This window comes from Pterocles gutturalis, unplaced genomic scaffold, assembly GCF_000699245.1.
Source record: "Pterocles gutturalis isolate BGI_N339 unplaced genomic scaffold, ASM69924v1 scaffold28396, whole genome shotgun sequence".
Classification (NCBI taxonomy): Eukaryota; Metazoa; Chordata; class Aves; order Pterocliformes; family Pteroclidae; genus Pterocles; species Pterocles gutturalis.
Genome location: NW_010101275.1, coordinates 421 through 21632, shown reverse-complemented (window position 1 = coordinate 21632; position 21212 = coordinate 421). Strand labels below are relative to the sequence as shown.

Sequence of the window (21212 nt, the reverse complement as noted above, 5' to 3'; positions counted from 1 at the left end):
ATGTTCACATAGAGCAATGCAAGGCCCATGTTGTCCGCTAGGTTTGATAGAGTAGTAACACATACATCTAAGATACTGGAAAAAGTGAATTGAGACACCATCTGCCTTGTTTTACTGCCCTACAGCATGAAGTATGTGAATATCTGCATTTGCTGGTTTGACTAAAACAAAGAAAAGAAAAAGGCTCTGCTATTCTACTCAAGGAAATAAAATGAGCAGTAAATGCAGCAAACAGAAAACCTCAGTGGTCAACCTGTGTAAGAAAGAGAATTTAATTGCTGCACTTTCTTAAAAGAAATAAGCCTTATTCGAAGTACACCTGCAAACAAAGAAGTTATGTAGCCAATTTTCAACCTCTCTGAAAAGGATGCTAGCAATACAAATACTCAGAAGAGTCAGGAGCATTTTGACTTCCTAACTTTCCACAATGACTCTTACTAAATACCACCGGGAGGCAATGACTTTACCTTTCAGCCTAATTTTCGGTGAAAGAATCCTGGAAGTACTGATATCCGTACAGGATTGTCTGACATTCTGCTCGCATCTTGTGAAGCAGTTTTAACCTATAAAGCTATATTAGACACTTAAAAGGCTAATAGCAGTACAACAGTGTATGAAACACTGATGGAGAAGAATAAAAAAATACATTATTTTTAAGAAACAGGAACCAAAAATATACATGAATCAAAAATTTATTTTTCCCATAACTTAATATAATCCTTAAAGAACGTATATCAATACCTGCTGCTGCCTTTGCCGCCTCATGTGGTTAACCTGAGACATCATGATTTGACGATCCAGTAACTCCATTCTCTGCTGCCTCTGGATGTCAACTGTTGCTCCCATTCCCACTCGAACTTCATTCGTTGGTTCCGCAGATGAGAAGATTGGTTCAAGAGTCCAAGAAAATATCTTTGCTACCCAGCTGGGTACACAAAGAATTCTATGAATTTTTAATATACTGCTATTGTAGCAAATCCCAGAAACCTAAAACCAGAAATTAAATGTTAAAAAAAACCCAAAAAACTTAAATACACCAAATTTACTTTGTATTAGGTTGCAGACAGCAGTTGGTGTTTCTGTTTTTTAAAGTACTTTTTATTGTATTTACCCAGAGTTCTCAGTCAAGAATCAGAGAAAGAACAGGGGATTTCTTTACCTCCAACTTCCCCATAACTACAGACTATTACTTTTAAAAAATCTGTGCACTGCATTCCCGGTGACTCAGAGTGCTGCTTGGGTTTTTTTGTTTGTTTCAGAATTTGAACCCAAACCAAGTGACCGTTTCTCAAACAGATCAAAATTAAAGCAAAATTTTCATTTCTAGTAGAGGAACTGCATGCTGACCAGAGAAGATTAAGGCTTCCCTTGAGGATTGTGAAGCATTGTAAACACTCTTTAAAAAAACTACCCCTTCAGACTTCTGCCCTCCCCACTCAGGTCTCTCCTTCTGCTAAAAACAAAGGCAAAACAGCTGATTTGAAGTTAAACCTAAGATCATGTACAGACTTATCTCAAAATGATTCCATCTACCTTCTAGGATAAAAAAAAAGTTCAAAAAATCAGGTAATTAAAAACCGTGATACTGAAAAAAGCCAGTCTTTCTGATCCCTTCTCCTACCTGTCAGAAAAAAACCCATTCCCTGCGTTCACACTCATGCTTGCCTTGCAGTTTGATTTAATTTCAGATTCAGGAAGAGCAACACAAATTCATGTGTCCCATAAATGATCTACAGTCATCACTCAACCATCATTTTAAACCTCATTATGAAGCTCTAGCACTTGAGCCAACAGTGGTCCAGCAGGAAGGCCAAAGCTCTTGCACAAACTGGATTCTGCTTTATGCCACATTTCAGTGTTTGTGACTATTTACTGTCTGTTACACCACAAGAATTACGCTATGACAACAGAGTGAAATGAACAGGAAGAGCTGTGAACCCCAAAAAATCCGTAAATATACCCAAACAATGCAATTATGCTAGAAGCAATGTAGAAACTCCATATCTGGGCTATTTATTTGGGGATACTTATTTTATCCCACTGTCATTCATATAAACATACCAAACGCATTGCTGCATATACAAAAGGAGATGGTACAGGAAAATGCAACATACTTTGGGAGTGGGATATTTTTCAGATTATTTTCAAGGTTATTGTTGTTATATCCAGTTATATCAAGGTTATCCAGTGAGATAATAAGACTTGAACAAAAAAAAAAAAACCATTCTGCTTTGGGAAACACTTATCTTCATTTTATTCTGCTTTAATTTTATGACCACTCTCAGGGTTGGATGCATCACCAAACACAGGATACCATTCTAAAACGACAAAGAAAGTTTTAAACCACCCCTAACCCCTTCAATCTTTTCATGCTATGAGGAAGGAGGTAAATGGGATGGGTAAGAGGAAGGTCATAATCTCTGGCATAGTGAATCTCTTAATAGTGAAGGCTACTTTAACAAAAATTTTCCATATTCAAAGAAAGGTCCTGACCAGACTCCAGGAATGACAGGGCTCTGGAACAGATGCTTCTTCATGACCTCAGCTCTAGTGAAACTGCTCAAGATGACTGCAAGCCCACAACCAAAACCTGCACACGTCAACTGGAAACTAAGATAGAACTAAAATCGCCAAAGAATAAGTGAAGGAAAATTCATATAATTTCTGCAATGCATCTACTTTTGGTATCTAGTACTTGCAGTATCTACCTAGCAAGAAGGTCCCTCAGAAGCTAACCACCTGGTCCCAACAGAGTTACATAGATGGACTCCCCATTCAAGAAAACCTAGATTGTACGGCTACCAGAAGGGTCACTGTTTTGGGAGCAAGAATTATTGAACCAGTAAATATTACATATACATTTAATCTGATCATTTCTTAGATGCAAAATGCACAAGCAGCACCAGAACCGACAAATTATTTTCCTTCCTCCCAGCCCGTATTGTTAGCCTATGGAGCCAGACCCCCTCTTTGGTCCCGGGGATTTTGCATTCCTGGTTGCACAGGCATTTTAAGAGTGCTCCAGCTCAAAATACTTTGTCCAACATCACACCAGCATTCCCTCACTTCTTCCAAATGTCCATCCCAGCTACTGATCTCTGCCCACACTTATCATCTACAGTCTTTGTTAACGTCTAATGTTTTCAGGGCACCCTAAACCTTGATGAGTTCAAAAAGTCACAAAAGCAAAACAACTGGTGATAGGAAAATCTACATCTCCCTGAATGTATGACAAATCTTGACACGTGTCTCAACACATTAACCACAAACAGAACCATTCTTTTATCAACTCAAGATAAGAAAATACAGCTAAGAGCAGCAGCATGTCTTTAGTGTCAATACTTTGGGACTTGTTTATTTCAGAAGGGAAAGTGTACTGCAAGTACCAACTAGTAGCTGCATCAGTAAAAGCATTCTCGTATTTTTCTAAGTAGAGACAGCTAGTCATAGAATCATAGAATCATTTATGTTGGAAAAGACCCTTAAGATCAAGTCCACCCCTTAACCTAACACTGCCAAGTCCACCACTAAACCGTGTCCCTAAACACCACATCTACACTCTCACTCTCAAACAAGTGATTCAACCACTTCCCTGGGCAGCCTGTCCCAATGCTTGACAACCCTTTCGGTGAAGAAATTTTTCCTAATATTCAATCTAAACCTCACTTGACGCAACTTGAGGCCATTTCCTCTTGCCCTGTTTGGGAAAAGAGACCATGACCCAACTCATTACAACTTCCTTTCAGGTAGTTGTAGAGAGCAAGTCATTCCAGAGCATTTAATCAGAAGAAAAGGCTCTATAAGCCTAAAAGTTTACAGACACTGCTAAAATGGAGAACAGCACTTAGCACTGCGTGGCTCCTACTTGCCTTCCGAGCTTTACTGAGCTCACTGGAGTAGCATGCCTGGTTTATAGCCAATGCACCAGTTGCAGTGGGCTGTCTTCTCTTTCCTTGCTGCTCTTCAAGAGTAGCCTGGTGTCTTGGCCCCTCCTTGTCCTGCCGTAGACAGAAACCCATTGCATAACCCAAACATGTGGACTTCTGTGCTCACAGAGCAGGAAGTCGAGAAGTCTGACAATATAAAGTTCACAGTAAAATCTAAGACAAAAAGCACCCGGAGAAGGACCAAGACAAAACTGCGGGACTAGCAAAAGAGAAGTGTATCTTCTACATGTAGTTGCCAAGAAACTTACTGTGGACAAGTAATTGTTCAGAGAAATCGTGTGAGACTGCATTTCTTCACAAGTATAAACAGGTGGAAGGACAGATTCAGCTGTGAAGAGCACAAAGTGTACACTGGCAATCCACCTTGTTATCTGCCCTTCTGTTAGGATTTCAGTGCCACTCCCCTTTCTCTCTCCTTTGATTTAGTACTCCATTTATAAAGCTATTAGATAGAAGTAGAAGAAACTTTAAATGCTGCGCTCAGTTTTAACAAACTTTCAAGAAGTTTCATCTAGAGAGGAAGAGATACGTAGTTGCATATTTCCAATAAACCCAGAATGGAGATATTTGTAGTTAAAATAGGTCTCGTGATTCAGTCTGAGTTAGTGTCATACACTCATCTTAATGTCAAGTATTTCCAAAGAACTTCCTCTTTAGCTGGTTCATATGCAGAACTTGACATATATCATTAAAAAAACCCAAGCTTCAACAAAGTATGAAGTAACTTTTTACACTATTTTTGTTACAGACAGGTAGTGAATTTCTAGTTTTTAAGAAAGTAAACCAGTATTTTTAGTCAATGAAGATAAGATGATCTCATTATATCCCAACTTCAGCACTGTACATCAGATTAAAGGGCTACTTCCCCACACAGATGAGCCTCCAGGGTCTTTTAGGCTCTAAAAAGTCACCGCAGAAAGACGTTGCCGTTAAGTTCACGTTGTTAGAAAGGAGAACTTTTGGCTGGTAAAATGCATCTTAGTTGTCCTCTGTTAGTCACACCATCATAACCCACAATGTCATCCACCATATGGTATGAGGCAAATGCTAAGCAGAGGAACTTGGAGTATCCTGCAAATTGTCTGGTACGCTGCAGAAAAAAGTGTGCTTACATTTTTTCCAGTTTCTTAACATTGTGGCTTAGTACTGGTCCTTCACATGAAGTTTCCTAACCTTTTCCCACCCCTGCAGAAAGCCCAACTTCCCCTCCCCTTCCCTTGTGCCTCCTCAAAGTTGTACACATTTTAGAAAAAAGGAAGTAGCTGCAGTTTCTCTTTTACATCAGGTAAACCAAACATGGAAGGTCTCCAATATTTTACATGACAAAAACACATACGCTCCCCTACTAACTGAGATATTTAAGATCACTGTACTCGATTATCATTAAAAAAGGAAATAAACCAGAAAAAATAGTAGGCAGATTGGCATAGAAAATCACGTGAAAATTATTTTGCCTAATGGTGAAAACTTGATAGCAAACAATGATTTTGTTCTGAATATTTATCATATCATATGTATTCAAGACTTTGCTGATATCTTTGCTTTTCAGATATCAACAAACTGAAAACAAATACGAGTATTCTTAAGGTGAAGTGACATTTTAATACCTATTTTATCTGCTTTATCCTTAGAATGTTCTGAATCCCATACAACTAGAATCAAAACAAGGGGAAGAGGATAAAGTTTGTGTTGAGATTCTGCATCTACCTTGATTAAAGAAACACATTTATCAGTTCAAGAGAGATCATGTGAAAACCACCCAACAAATAAAATCACTACATAAGGATTTTCAACTTGTAGTTATAAGCTACAATGTAACTGTAACACAACAGATTATTTTGTTCAGGGTTTTTTTGCAGAAACAGTTACTAAGAGTATAAACAGCCTTTTGCAATAGTTAGCTTGACAGAAAAATAAGATGCTAATAATAATAAACTGATTTTCTTCAATTTCCTTCCCAACTGATTGGGCTCATAAATTTCCCAGATACCTTGAATTTTTTTCTTTGGAGTCCATCAATGCTATCTTCATTGGTCAGGTGCAATCATTATTAGATCTCAGTCATCCTCCGTGTATGTGCAAGCATGACTGTACCGCCATTTCAGCACAGTACATGTCTTCTTAACTTGTACTTGTGACCTAAGGATAGGTTCCCTTGGGTCTCTGCTAGAGTTCTGCAGGTGATCGTCATCATATTGTTAACCAAACCTCTTTACATAAAAGATTGTGATTGGATTTATCTGCCCCAACGTAGCCATCTGTAATTTAAAAGCTTACATATGAGCTGGTTATTTAAAGTTGGTTTCATAGCCAACAGAGAGCAACAGGCACTGTTAAGACGTGACTCATCCTATGGCAGATGTCTCCAAAGTATACACACAGCTGAATTACTCTCACAGATTCCCTCTCTAAACAACGGTGACATTGCAGCCGTGATGGTGTACACGTACAGGCTAGAAAGCTTGATACAAGCAATCTACCTCTCACTGAACCAGCTGGCACCATTGACCAAGTAGACCAGATTTTGGGCACACAAACTCTTCCTCAGACCTGAGAGAGAAACTGAGAAGTTTGAAGTGAAATACTAACTGAAAACAAAAATCCATTTTTTCTACAGGATGTCAGAACATGTGGATACAGCAGAGAAAGTATCCTCTGACACATCACCACCTTCTCCCCTCCCTTTCCATATCTTTCTCTTTCTTCCAGAACTGGAAATACCCTCATCTCTCTCCTCCCCAAACAACTAAAATCTCACTTCCACATTAACATCCTCTGTATGCCAGATGCATCATTTACTTTTCTTCTCAGATGCTTTAACTGATGTACGAGTGTCAGGTTAGTCAGTTGTCAGGTGTTTACATGCAGCTGTCTAGACACGAGCAAGTGTCTAAGCTCCCACCACAGAGGAGATCAAGCCAACACAGTCAGTAGAATGTAGAGACACTCATCTCAAATTAAGCCACTTAACAGTCACTCAGCTGAATATTGAGCATTGCCCACATGCAGATACCTCATGTTAGTTTTGGGTGGGATTCAGCACATCTGTTAGCTTATATATGGGTATCTGCACCTGTCCTAAAGTTAGGACAAACAGACAATGCTTCCTTTTCATTCCCTAATCTCTGTTCTTCTATTGCTTTTCCACTTCTTATTTCAGGCTATGCACTTCACAACCTAGATGTTGAGGCTGACCAGAGATGTGGTAGTGTCTCCACCCTTGGAAAGCCGTCTGGACATGGTCCTGGGCAACCAGCTCTAGGTGGCCCTGCTTGAGCAGGTCATGGGACTATGTCAACCTCAGTGATTCTATAGTTGTGTGAACTGTCTCACTACTTGGTCTTTGGTGGGCAGTACTATCAGCAAAGGGGAATCACATCAGTTACACATAAAATGTATGTCTTCATTTAGGAAAATAACTTCAGCACATGCAGAGTTTTTAATAAATGAATAGTCTCACTGGTACTAGCAATGTTACTGATATATATATTGTAAAACCACTGTCAAATATTCAGAAATCACAACTCAACTTCCAAAAAGTCACTAGGTAGATTGTCTTAAAATCCTAAGTGGGTTTTGGTTTGGTTTTTTATTTTTTTTTTTTAATTTCATTTATGATTTCTAAGTCTTTGGGATATTCTTTTGGTTTTTGAAGTGGCAGTTTGCACAAGGATTAAAAGCTTATTTTACTACTAGGAAAGCTGCTATTCCCCAAAAACTCTTTGACTCCTTGAGCTAGGCCTTCTAGAAATACTGATAAGAAAAAGAAGCAACAAGAAAACAAATCAGAAGCATTGGTAATACTTTCTGTGTCTTTACAAACCTTCTTGAAAAAAGAGCTGGGGTTTGCCATATAATCCAAAAAGGACTGGTGCTTTAATTTGAATACCAGGTCTTAAAATTGTATCCAATATTTTTATTCACATCTTTTATACAGTAAAAACTTTCGCTGCAGTTTTTAGAACATAATCCACAGTAATGTGCAGTATGATCTAGGTGTAGAATAAAGAGCTCTACAGCACTTTGTTACCTGGGTAGGTGTTTATATAGGACCTTTGCTGACAGGCAAAACAGGACCCATGCAAATGCTTTAGTGTGGTGCTCAAGCCTGAGCTAGAAAGCTCAGCTCATGAAGCAGGCAGAGCAAGCACAGCTATACACAGAGCAGCCCATTATATCTCCAGAGCAACACCCATGAAGTGCTTTTAATGGGATTTCTTGATGATGTGGTCAATGACTGGGTAATCAGCTGAAAATGTTTTGGCCCAGTGCACCTAGCACATGAGCTCAGCCTTGGCTGAAGAGCCTATGGCAGTTCCAGCTCCAACCAGGCATGCTGATTTCAAACACAAAGGCTCAAATACCAGTTGCAATTAAAGACAAGATACCAGCAGGAAACCTTTAAATAATCTATGTTCTCAGATTTATTTGAATTTTCTTAGTTATTTTTTCTAAAAAATATGTTTCTTGCTTCTGAAAATGATAAAAATATGTTCCCCTGTGATCATCCAATGTTTACAGAAAACTAAAGACTTAAATTAAAAAAAAAATAAAGAGAGGGCTACAATATACTTATAAAACAGTTTCAAGTTTAAAAGATACTGCTAGTGATACCCCCCTTTTGTGTAAATTTTTCAAGGCAGAAATGCACTGTGAAGTAGTCTGTTACCAGGAATTTGGATGAAAACAAGCTCAAGATGAAAAAGCAGCAATGAGAGTTTTATTAAAGTGCTATTAATGCTACTGTGAATGCACTAGGTTTTACTTTGCACAATAACAATATTCAAAACAGTATCACATCATTTATTTATTTCTTAATGGTGTTTTATTTAAATTTCATACTTCTAGCAAGTTTTGCCTTCACCGTAGCTTTTCATAATTCCAACTTTAAAAAAATGAACTAAAATGTGATTTCAGTTATTGCAGATGCATAGCTTTCATATATTTTGTTAAATTATCCAAATTCACTCCTATTAGACTGACCCTATTCTGTATCACCAAAGCACTACCACAAGACATTTAACTAGATGTAAGTAGACTTATCTGAATCACCATTTATAATCAGTCAATTACAAAGAATTCAAGGAATATCCTACTTTGACATTGACTAAAGATCTACAGAAGACTAAATGTGGATGACTGGAAGTCCTCCAGACTAACTGGAGGATGCAGAAGGACACATGGCAGGACACAAATGTGGAGGTAACTGCATACTACACTGTCAGGCTCTGATCAAAGAGTCTGTTCAAAAAAGTCAGCACATATTTAATACTGATTTTAAGTATGTAGAAGGGATGGCATTTTAAGTGTCAATACTGCACTGTGGGGTTATACAAATGCTTCTGCATTCCCTTAAAAATGTTTTTTAAAACAAAAATAATTCAGTAAGGATTGTTTAAAATCACTTCAGAAAGATGTGGAAGAGGAAGAACAGCAAAAAGAAAATCAATGATTCTTAGGTCTGATCAGATATTAACTACATAATGCTATTTCTAAGACAAGAACTAAAAAAAAAATGAAAGTCTGGTTTAAATATTTTGCACCCCAGCCCAATTACATCTTATCCTATAAAGGCTGATCTATCACAGACAGGAATTCACTACAGCAAAACACCTCAGACAAATGAATAGCAAACAGAAAGGAGGAATAAAGTTCTTAACAAACAGAAATCCAAACAATCCAAAGTACACTCCTGAGCATTTAGCAAACAGGTACCTGTAGCCTGTGTAAAACCAAGTTAGCAAATTCAAAATCATGAATAAGAAGTAAAGCACTCAAAAATCAGAACTGAAATTAAAACTCAGCATTCAACACTGTCTGAGCTTTCCATCTTAACCTTAAGCCTTTAAAGTACACACCAAAAACTATGGATTCTCTACAGTTTTCGTATCCAACTTGTTGCTCACATCCAACTTCTTGCTCAACTTGTCTTCCAATAGCTGAAGTATAAAGAGCGCAACTTTTCATACAACCTGAGAAAAGTAAATCACGGTGTAGTACAGAAACAATACAGAAGGCTGTTCTATTTGGCTTAGTGAGACCTGCAAAGTAAACACAGTTTTAGAAACTTTGGTATTTGTAAGATTAAGACAATTTCAATTTCCTAAAGTTTGAAATGAACTCTATAAAATTCAAAGCAGCTCACAGCAGACTTGCAGTATTCCAAATTTTGAACTTTACCCAGTGGAGGTCACCTTGCAAACAAATAAACAAATGACACTAGATAAGAAGAAAGAGACTACAACACTAAAATGACAGAAAGGGCCTGAAAGACACCTTTCCTCTATGAAATACAGCCCTAGCTACATGGTTTGCAGAAACCTTGGCATATGATCTATAGGATTACAACATTATGCTACGGAGTGGAGGGAACTGCATGTACCAGCAGGCATATCTCATCTGCTGGTACCAACCTGAGCTTACTTCTTGAAGCAGGTATGCTGTAGCTATGATTGAGTGAGCCTTGACATGCCTCTCCAATTTCAATCCTGTAAGTGTACAGCAATGAGAAATGTAAACCAAGAGCCCAAGAGATTTTAAAGAAGAGGGGAAAAAGGGAGAGAAGATGGGTTGATATATATGCATCCAATGAAACATTCAAGTGGATACCATTTTCTAAGGGGTTTTGACTGTTTTAAAGAAAAAAAAAAAAAGGGAAAATGTTTCAGGCCTTCACTAAACAGATATGCATTACATGGAAGCACTTCTGTAAACAGCTACTGAAAGAATTTCTGGCTTAAAGTCAAATGGAAATAGGCTGTATGACTTTCACGATACATCTGCATCTCTAATATGAAGCTTCCTAATTTTATGACATAAACCCACCCCTACTGTAAGAACCAAATACGGACTCTATGTACTAAGTACGGAGTATTTCTGGCAAGACGAATCACAAGAAACTAAATTAGTCTCATAAATTACAAGAAGAATAACATTACAGATTACTGATTACATCAGATTTGTGGATTTGTTTACAGTCTACTTCTTAAATTCTCCCTTTTTTGTAAATAAAAATAATGTATTTAAACAGCATGTTTTACACAGTGTACCAGCAACTGAAATTACCAGGCCCATACTGATATACCAAAAGAACAATAATGGAGAGGTACTCCCGGTTCATTCGGAGCGTAAAGAAGCTGCCTTTATGAGTGTGTTCCTATGTTGAGTCAAAATTAGAGATCTAGGAAGATACACCTTAAGGCAGACAGACACAGCAGACCTTTTGTATTCCAATAACGAAACATGGGCTGTAATCTCCGTAACTGAGAACAATCCAACGTGTAACTAGAAACTGTCCAGAATTCCCTGTCAACAGGCACACTAAATCAATGCTTGCCTGCATACAGAGACCCATACACACACGCAAACACATATGCACACACAAACACATTTCTGTAATTATGGCATCGCTCAAAACCACTGAAAACAAGAACTCAAGATGGTAGAATTCCCAGTTTCTCTACACCCTGCCTGGAATTCACAGGGAAGTCTAACAGCATTAGCAAGTATGAACACAGAAATTAATCTCCACTGCCACATCTTGTACCTAGAAAGTCTGGTTCCATTTAGTCTAAGAGTGTTCATTACACGTTGAAACATAAATTGTGAGAATTTAAATAAACCTAATCCAGGGACACTGTGAAGAGAAAGTGGAAACTGACAATTCAGAAGTTGTGCCGGCACCACCCATTTTAATATGCCACATAAGCAGAAGTGCAACAAAAGCTAAACTGCAGAACAACATCATATACAGTCATATGAGTGTCTAAGTGATGTTTAGAGCTAAAAATACAGACAGTGAAGTGTCTAACTGACTGAACTAGTGACTAAATATCACACCTAGCTGACTCATCCATTTACCGAGCTTTTTTGTACAAATACATGAAAATTTGATTCAAAGAAGATATAGTATATTATAAAATGTCAAGAGCGGTAAGAATTACAAAAATACATAGGTTGTCAGAATGACAACATTGATTTGACAACCTATGTATTTCTGTAACTGTACACATACTTATGTTATCAAGTATCTACACCTGTAGTGCTAAAAGGAGCCTTTATAGTGTTTCATATCCTTCTTCAGAATATTTAATATACTGTGAAACTTTACTCCCTTCATCAAGTTTTCGCAAAAGATGCTAAATTATAACTTCTAACAGAGGAGAAAAAGAGACTTCTTATTCACACAAGTGTGACAGATATGCTGTGCAAAAAAAAGCTGCACTTCTTTCCAAGTCGTAGCACTTATTACAAAACAGTAGAGTGCAGCTCCCCGCTTGTTGCAGAAAAAAACTGAGACTGAAAACCCACCATCACTGATGATGACTTAATTCATGCTGACCGAAGCAATATGAAAACTTCAAATGATTTTTTTTAAGCCTTCCTGTGACACAGAGAAAGCTCAATTCATACCTACGGACTTATACCTATGAAAAACATACCGTCAATCTGCAATTAAAAAAAAGTAATTTCTGAAAAACAATCCTAAGAAACTTGCATTATACAGCTGGATAAAACTGTACATAAAAAAGGAATTAAAATAAGAACTACATAATATATTATGAAAAAAAAATTGAGCCATTCTTTATAAGTCTTTTATATACATATGTGTACACACACACACACATACTTACAACCAAGCTTACATACAGTTCCTGTCACCAGGAAAGAGGGAGTTAAAATGCCTTTCCTTTTCTTTCCTTCCCTCTCTAATGAACACCTGTTCAAAAGGAAGGGCTATGAAAAGAGCCAGAAGAGTAACAGGAAGGGCAGAGTGTTTGGAGGAAGTCACAGCTCCTCAGGCAGGCACTGAGGCTTGGGCTGATCTCCAGGAGAGAGAAATTCTGGTTTGTTAGTTGGCCTGTTTGCATTGATATTTATGGTCAGACCAAACTGTTGAGCAGACTTCACTATTTACTGCTCCATCACTCCTGTTAGTTATCCTGTGAGTTCACAGGATATTTTGGAAGAGTCAATGCAAACATTAAGAGACCAGACTACTGAGTTATGGCAGCAATACGTGAGGTGTCCACAGACATTTCACTCTGAGCTCACTGCAATTTCAAATTAGTAGGTTCTAAATAGCAAGGGCACAATTTAAGTTCTTCTTAAGATTGCATCAACTTAATAATGAGCTTCTTTGGAAGAGGTGGCACTTTGACTATTTGAAAAGCAGACAATATTTTGGGTCAAGAAATCAGAGTCTGAGCTCCTAATTTCTAAGTTTGTAAAATTTTAAAAGCTTATCACTATCTAACAATCTGGAAGATTTGGTACAATCTGGTTTAGCACTAAGTGCCTTAGTACTAAGAACAGAGTCGGAAAGGAAACAGACAGACCACACAGACTTTATCTGACCGGTGTGAAAAAAAGTGACTTTACACCCTTACTGCTGTTACCATAGTGAGAAATGGCTATACTACAGATGTCCTAGGAGAACAGCAAAACACAAAAAATCCTCATAGCAACATTGTTAAAAGCTGCTTCCCGGAACAAAACCTTGAGGCTTGCTGAAAACTGGAGAAAAAAAAAAAAGGGTAAATATTTCTACCATTCCTCAACAGACTCCTTTATAGTTGTGGGTCTAAAGCTACACCCATGACAGTAAAATTAATTTTAAGGGGTCAGAGAGCAGTAGCAGCCTGCAAATATTAACCAGGACTTTTGTCGTCTGTTTATCACCAGACAGCACATTAGACCTTTGGAAGTTAAAGATGAAAACTTTCTACATACCGTTACAAAGAAAAACATTACTCAGTAATTTCTGTTCTTTTTGAGTCTAAATATACTACACTGATTGTCTATATAACAGTGTGCTTTAGGCAACACACAATTTTTAAAACAGTAAGACTTACCAATCCACTTAAGGCTAAAATCCAGATGTAGGAACCAGAGGTTAAGAGCTAGAAGACAAAAGCCATGATGTAAAATTTTAATTTTACATAGCTGTTGTTGTCTGAGCTACTATGTTGCCGTACTATATAGGCTATGTACTTATCATGACAATGGGAGAAGTCAGACATTCATCTCTGTGAAAACTCAGTTTAACATTAAAAAAAAGATGTATTCCAGAAGTAGCAGAAGTGGAAAAAACACAACTGTTCTCCCACAGAACAATACATTTCATTTTCTTGTAGCATACTAAGTATAACAGGATGTCAGTTATAGGCTGCACAGAAAAACAAGTCTGAAAGATAGACTGAAGCAAAGGAAATGACTCAGCAGCAACAGGAGAAGAGTTCCAAGTGTGGCAGGCAGTGCAAGTGAAGCTCTAGATGTGCAGTCATGGAGAGACTAAGCACGAGCATCAAAATTAAAGAAATAAAGTTCTCACCCAGTGGCATATTTGTTGATATGAAATCACAGAAATAGGTTGGAGTGGATTTTTTAAAAAATCCTGATAAGGCAACAGGGCAGCCATCATTTCTAGTAAAGTATGCAATTAATCACCTGGAGAAGATTATCACCAACTGGAAAAACAGGCTGAAAATTAGACTGATACTGGTTACTAAAATAGTTCTGTATGATGCCAACTGAATCATGAGAACACCTTCCTTCTAGCCTTATGATACTTGAGGTAAGGGCAGAGTTTACAAATGAGGAGAAGGCAAATGACTTTTCCCTCAGCCTCTGTGTTGTCAGCAGCAACTGTTCTGTACCTAGCAGGGAAAGATCCAGCAAAGATACAGTGATTAGTAACAGCAGGGATCTATATCAGAGGTGCTGTGTGTATGAAAGCAAAAGGCAAAGGACACAATGGAAAATAGCTCAGACAATATCATGGCTTTCCCAAAGACCGGGATAATAGTGGTATTGATGGTTTCGGAGAAGAGGAAACAAGATTTCTGTATGATCAAGAAAACAAGGTGCTGGAGCAGAAATTCAAGGAATCCAAAGGTTGAACACCAAAATGGATGAATGAACCGTTCATGTGGAGCACAAGTCAATATTCTGAAACTGACCATTAATTCTAAAACACTATCTACCACACCTCACATAACTATGGTGCTTTCCATTGCTAGTGCTAGAGCTATTTTTGAGTCCCTGGAATATATAAAAATGAGTACAATTTCTCATAAGTTTGCACATCTCCTGTTTCACAACTCGGTTTGTGACATGAGTGTCCATTCATTTCTAGGCTGCTGGGGGTTTTTTTGTTGTGTTTTTTTAACAACTACTGCCTTTCTCTACCAAGTACCTATATTTTTCCACTCATATTTAACATACATGATATTGCTGTGCTGTATGTTACACTATTATAAACTACTTGCCTCATGGTAATGCTTGATATACAAATAATATTAATTTATATAAAAGTTGAGTTCAGCCAAAACCTTGGTTATTTACCAAGTCTTACCATAGAAAAAATACTGTATTCTATAGCTTTGTTTGAGTTCTAACAAACAAGTGGAAAATTAAAAAAAATAAGAATATAAGCAAATTAGAAAGGTGAAAGATACACATGCCTTAGCATCTGTTTTAATCTAGTTTCATCTAGTTCATTTTGTGACAAAAAAAATTATAGAATTGTCTATTATATTTTCCTGTGCAAGACAATCAAGACAGAAGAAAATGGAACAGATCACTTGCCCAGCATTTCAGCATATAGAAATGCGTATTAGCAACATGTTTTTCAATATTTCAGTTGATGGGACAGTCACTAGCTAAACATATGTGGAATCATATACATGGAAGGATCAAAATTCATAGATGAACATACAGAAGTACTAACTACTACATTAGTCATTCATTAAAAGATGAACAACCAAGTATATACCATACCTGTAAACCCAGTATATAGACCAGTGACTTGTTTGTGATAGAAAAGTGGCCTAATACTTGTGTCACTTGCACTCTTGGAATGGAGGAATAAAATGGTACAAAGAGAGCAAACACAGGACCCAAGCTGCAAAAACAAAAGATACAGATTGTTAATAAGAATAATAGCAACAGAAGTGTAAAACAATACAAAGTAATTAATTCTAAGTACATAACAATCAAAATGTAATACCACCTTGCAAACAAAGGTCTTTCCTGGGAAGCAATGATTAGGTAATTTGCGGTATTCAGGATAACAGATTCATTAGCAAATAAGGAACTACTAGTCTTTGGCAAATATCCTTGCAAAGAAGAATCAGGTGAAAAAAAGTATCTTATTTCCAAATTTTTTTAACTCGAGGCAGCAGAGAAGACAACATATTTAGTCTAATAACAGACTGTTTCTAAAAAATACAGCCCACAAGAAGAACAGCAGTAGTCTCCCGCATCAGAACAGAACCTCTTTGATCCAAGTGGACAAATGGTAGGGATCATACCTGTCCCTGAAGGTCATGGAAACCACTTCACTTAACAAGTTAAGCTTCATATTCACCCAGGTTTAAGGTTTTAGAGGACTGCCAAAAGACTGCAGTATCTAAGATGGGAATACTGACAATTTAACTTCCCTTTGCCAGTGACTTCCATGGCCTGACAAATAACTTTCGTTAGGGTCCTCACCTAAACCACAGCACAAGATGTTTATTAAATTTCTAAACCCTCGTTGGAAGCAGTTTTATACAATTTAAAACGCAAGCACCTTTTATAATGACCAGAGACCTAGATTGAACTTGTGAACATAATGCATTCATTTCACATGCCCAAATACAAAACCTGTGTTCCTCACTAGAAAACGTCCAAAAAACTAAATGAGATATTGAAGACAACAGGAGAGGCCACAGGAGAGGCAATGCCAAAGGCATGGATATGGGAGATTCTAGAAGAAAAACACTTCCTAGATGGAAAAGAGAAGAAAAAAAAAAGTCACTTCAGGTAGACACGACCTGCTCCACTGGCAGAGCTGCAGTGGTGGTGACCTCCAGGCAGCAAGCTGCAGGCAGCAGGCAGGGGGAGGCTATCTGCAAAGTGCACATCTGCCCCAGCTGAATCCTCGCTCATGGTTCTGTGCTGCCTAGTGTCTGACGGGCGTTGGATGCTGCACAGGGGAATTGTTCACTGCTCGTCAGCTTATCAACACTTTCAAGAATTGCCGTTTCCATAGGCCTTTATATGAAAGGGATATTTTACTCATCAGGAATTTTGCAAACAGCACAAACCAGGACCCAAATAACTTGAAGTGCTCAATCAAAAATACATTTCCTTCCAGTGGAGCTACTGCTAGGAGCAATATTATGTAAAATGGTGGTCCGAATATTAAAACTTTTATTTCCTGAATAACTGCCAAATGCAACACCCACAGCTATGAAAAAAACCCAAAACATTATTCAAACATTATTTTTACTCATTTAATGGGCTGTGGCTTAAGAGCATTTTGTTATCATTTTGTTTGTTATATCTGAACTTCAGCATGCTGAAAAGCTTCCTCTCTGAGGACTTAAACACAACTTAATTATAGAAATATTTTTAGTATCATCCATTTAACACACGGTCAGATGCACCTGAATGTATAGAGGATGCTAACTCAGAAACTACTGAAAAATGTTAAATTTTGCACATAATCCTTCTTACATAAACAAAAACCACCTGTATAAACACACACAACAGATTCTTAAAACAAATTCTTAAAACAAATTCAAATTATTTAAGTTGTAGGAGTTGACAGACACAGCTACAAGAGTACCACATACAAAAATGATTCTTCATCAGAAGTGTTTCCATTGTAGACAATATTCACGGAAGTAAATCAGATTTTATAAGTGCAGAGAGAAGAAAAAAAAGATATTTTTCTCTCTTAGAAAAGTGATTGAAAATTATTTCTTTCTACTCTTATGAAATGAACTGAGGGAGCACCAAAATTGTGGTATGCTTTTCAGGTTTTATTCCTCCTGTGATAAACAGTGATGCAGACACAGAGATTTCACACGCAAGAGTGCACTCAATCATAAGATGGGAAAGTACAAAAAGAAATTTCCCATGACTGCAAGTGCATTTTAAAAAGAGATTAAAGACTGTTGAAAGATTCCTTAAATGTTAATATTCACCACTAATGTCAACAGAGGCCATAGAAAGCACCATCCCAGTCCAGGGTAGTGATCTGTGTAATTCAAAGTCCAGTGTCTGACACTGCTCAGTTAGTTTTGCCCTCAGGCCTCTCAGGACCCTGAGCCTCCTGTGGGACTGGAGCAACACCTTTTGTAAAGGAAGATGACTAGGAAGCTCTTGAGCCCAACTGGACAAGAGTCAATGGGACCAAATGTGGTGCACCTCCAGGTGCTGAGGGAGATGGACAATGTTACTGAGGGAGATGGCCAATGTTACTGTTGTTATCATTGAAACATTGTGGTGATCAGGTGTCCTGGTTTTTCATCTGGGTCAAAGCTAACTTTCTTCATAGTAGCTAGTAAGAGGCTGTGTTTTGGATTTGTGCTGAGGAGAAGGCTGATAACATACTGATGTTTATAGTTGTTGCCAGGACAGGGAAGGACTTCTCAGCTTCTCTGCTGTGCCAGTGTCTGCAGGTGCAGGAGAAGCTGGGAGGGAGCACAGCCCCAGTTACTAGCCTAGGATTTGACCTTGGGTTTAGGATTGAGACCCAAACTGGCCACAAGTCTATTTCACATCATGCCCAGTATATAGATGGGGATCTGTCCAGAAGTGCTCTCACTCTGAGTCTTCTCTCTCTCTGGGTCCCCCCTCTCTCATGGTCATATCGCTCCCTTGGTCAGCTCTCAGTCTCAGACACTAGGGCTCTTATCTCCTTTCCAGGATTGCAGTTTTGGGACTCTCCCTGCTCTGGGATTGTTGGCCAGGAACAGGCTGAGCCTTCATTATCGGGTGGTGAGCAGTATCACTGTGTATCACTCATTTGTATGTTTGTATATATTACTATTACTATTACCATTATTATTTCCAATATTATTGTAGTTTAGTTACTGGATTGTTCTTATCTCAAGACACGAGGCTCCTATCCCTTTACCTTTTCCCTTCACCATCTCCGGGAGGTGGCAGGTTGAGCAAGTGGTTCTTGTGGTGTTTTGCTAGCCAGGGGTAAAAACATGACATCAGGGCAGGTTCCCAATGAATGGAAAAATGCAAATGTCACACCCATCTTCAAGGAGGGCAAGAAAAGGATTCGGGTAGCTACAAGCTTCACCTCTGTCCCTGAGAAAGTTACAGAGCAAATCTCCTAGAAGCTACTGCCAGGGACAATGACAGACAAGGCAATTACTAATAGCCCCTATGGATTTGCAAAGGGTGACTCTGGCACTGTGGACAAGGAAGGGGAAGGCAATGAATGTTGTATGCTCTGACTTTAGGACAGACTTTGACTCAGTCTTCTCCTGTGTCCTTGAAGAAAAACTAGGGAGATATGGACTGGATAAGTAGTCTTGAGGGAAACTTGCCGGACTCAAAGGTTTCTGACCAGCAGTACAAAGTCCAAGTGGAAGACAGTTTCTAGCAGCTTCCCTCAGGGATCCACACTGGCGCCAACACTATTTATTGTCTTAATTAATGACCTGTGGACAGAGTGCACTCTCAGCAAGCTGGTGAATGACATCAAATTGGACGAAGCAGTCAATACTTTGGAGAGCAGGGCCGCATTCAGGCACTCCTGAATGGGCTGACAGGAACCTTATAGAGTTCAACAAAAGCAGCTGCAGCTGCAGAGTTGTCCATCTGGGTTGGAACAACCCTGTGCAACGGTATGGACTGGCTAGAAAACAGATTTGCAGACAAGGAGCTGGAGAACCCTTTGAATGTTAATCAGCAGTTCGCCCTTGCAGGAAAGGCCAATCGCTTGCAGGGCTGCACTATCACATAGCAGTTAGTCACCAGGCCAAGCAAAGTGCTTGTTCAGCACTTCTGAGCCTGAACCTGAATCCTTGTGTCCGCTTGTGGGCTTCTTGCTTCAAGAAAGGCATTTTGATATACTGAAGGAAGTCCAGCTTGGGGTAATGATAGTCCAGTACCATACCAGGTTACCCAGAGCTAGAATCCACATCCTCAGAGATACAGCCTGGACACACAGCCCTAAGTAACCTGTTCTTGTTGGACATGCTTTGAACCCAGGATTGAATTAGATGACTACCAGATGTCATGTCAGACGTAAGCTATTTTATTATTCTGTGAATAATCAAAGCCTTGTTCCTGAAGCTCATAATCACTGGAGGGATTTCTGTTCCTGTATTTCACTAGACAGGCTCAAATGTCCATCCATGTACTGCAAATAAAAGGACTGGTTCTTAACTCTTTTAATTATGTTAATTAATTGTTTGGTAACATATAGTCAAATTCAAAATCTACAACTAGAAAACATACTCTTACTGAATGACTACTTCAATTCTCTCTTTTCCTCTTAGTTTTGCTTGTCCTTTCATCCCTTTTAATATCCTTTCCTCTACTTCCTCTCCTTTTCCAGAGACCTTCCTTCTGGCCCTTTTTTCATTATACTATGAGAATATCAGGTACATCCAATCAAGTGCCACAATTAACTTCTACTAGAAACCTGAGATGTCTGTGTCCAAAGAGGGGCGATAGACACAAATACATGCTGATTTCAAACTGACTTTACACCCACTTCATCTTTAGGAAGCTAATTTTCAGTCATGTGGGTTAGAAAATAAAATTTTCTAACAAAACAGAAAATCTAAAACCTGAACGATTAAATTTTAGAGTTTGAACATTCTATATGCACACCATGTCCATTCCAAAGGTGAACTGTAATATCAGGTTCTACAACACTAATATCCTCATTTTGAAAAGCATGTTAAATTCCAACATTTGCAGTGAAAATGAAACACAGCACACCAGATGAGAACATTCTACATGTGATGAGATTGGTTTTGCACAGATAAAAGAACAGCTTGAAGAAACAATAACCTTGAAAAGATAAACTAGAGATGTAGAAACTACTGGCAGAGAAGAAAAAATAAGGGACAAGTACTTCTTATCAGAGAACCATGTTACTTAGAGTTTAAAAGGGTGAATATTAAATGGAGACTAAAATAAAACATTTTAACATTAGTAAAATGTTAGGGCTTTAGCTTTCCTAACCTGATCTCTGGCTTCGTGGACAGGGACAATATAGAGACACTGTCTGTGAAGCCAGAGATCAGGTTAGGAAAGCTAAAGCCCAAACAGAATTCAATCTGGCCAAGGGCGTTAAGGGTAACAGGAAGAACTTCTACAGGTATGTTAGCGATAAAAGGAGGACTAGGGAAAATGTGGGCCCTCTCCGGAAGAAAGCAGGAGACCTACTGACCCAGGATATAAAGAAGGCTGAGGTACTTAATGAGGTCTTTACCTCAGCCTTCACTGGCCAGAGCTCAA

At 38.4% G+C, this 21212-nt stretch overlaps 1 protein-coding gene across 1 annotated transcript; it reads right to left on the bottom strand.

Annotated features, from left to right (window-relative positions):
- Window positions 1-741: 741 nt before the first annotated feature.
- LOC104468663 (ubiquitin-associated domain-containing protein 2-like) lies at window positions 742-16311 on the bottom strand (the record flags this gene model as incomplete). Its single annotated transcript, XM_010082884.1, has 4 exons — window positions 16262-16311; window positions 15729-15852; window positions 13802-13849; window positions 742-987 (listed from the first exon to the last, which is right to left on the bottom strand). Coding segments are annotated over exons 1-4 (468 nt in total), but the record flags the coding sequence as incomplete, so codon positions are not given.
- Between the last annotated feature and the right edge of the window lie 4901 nt (window positions 16312-21212).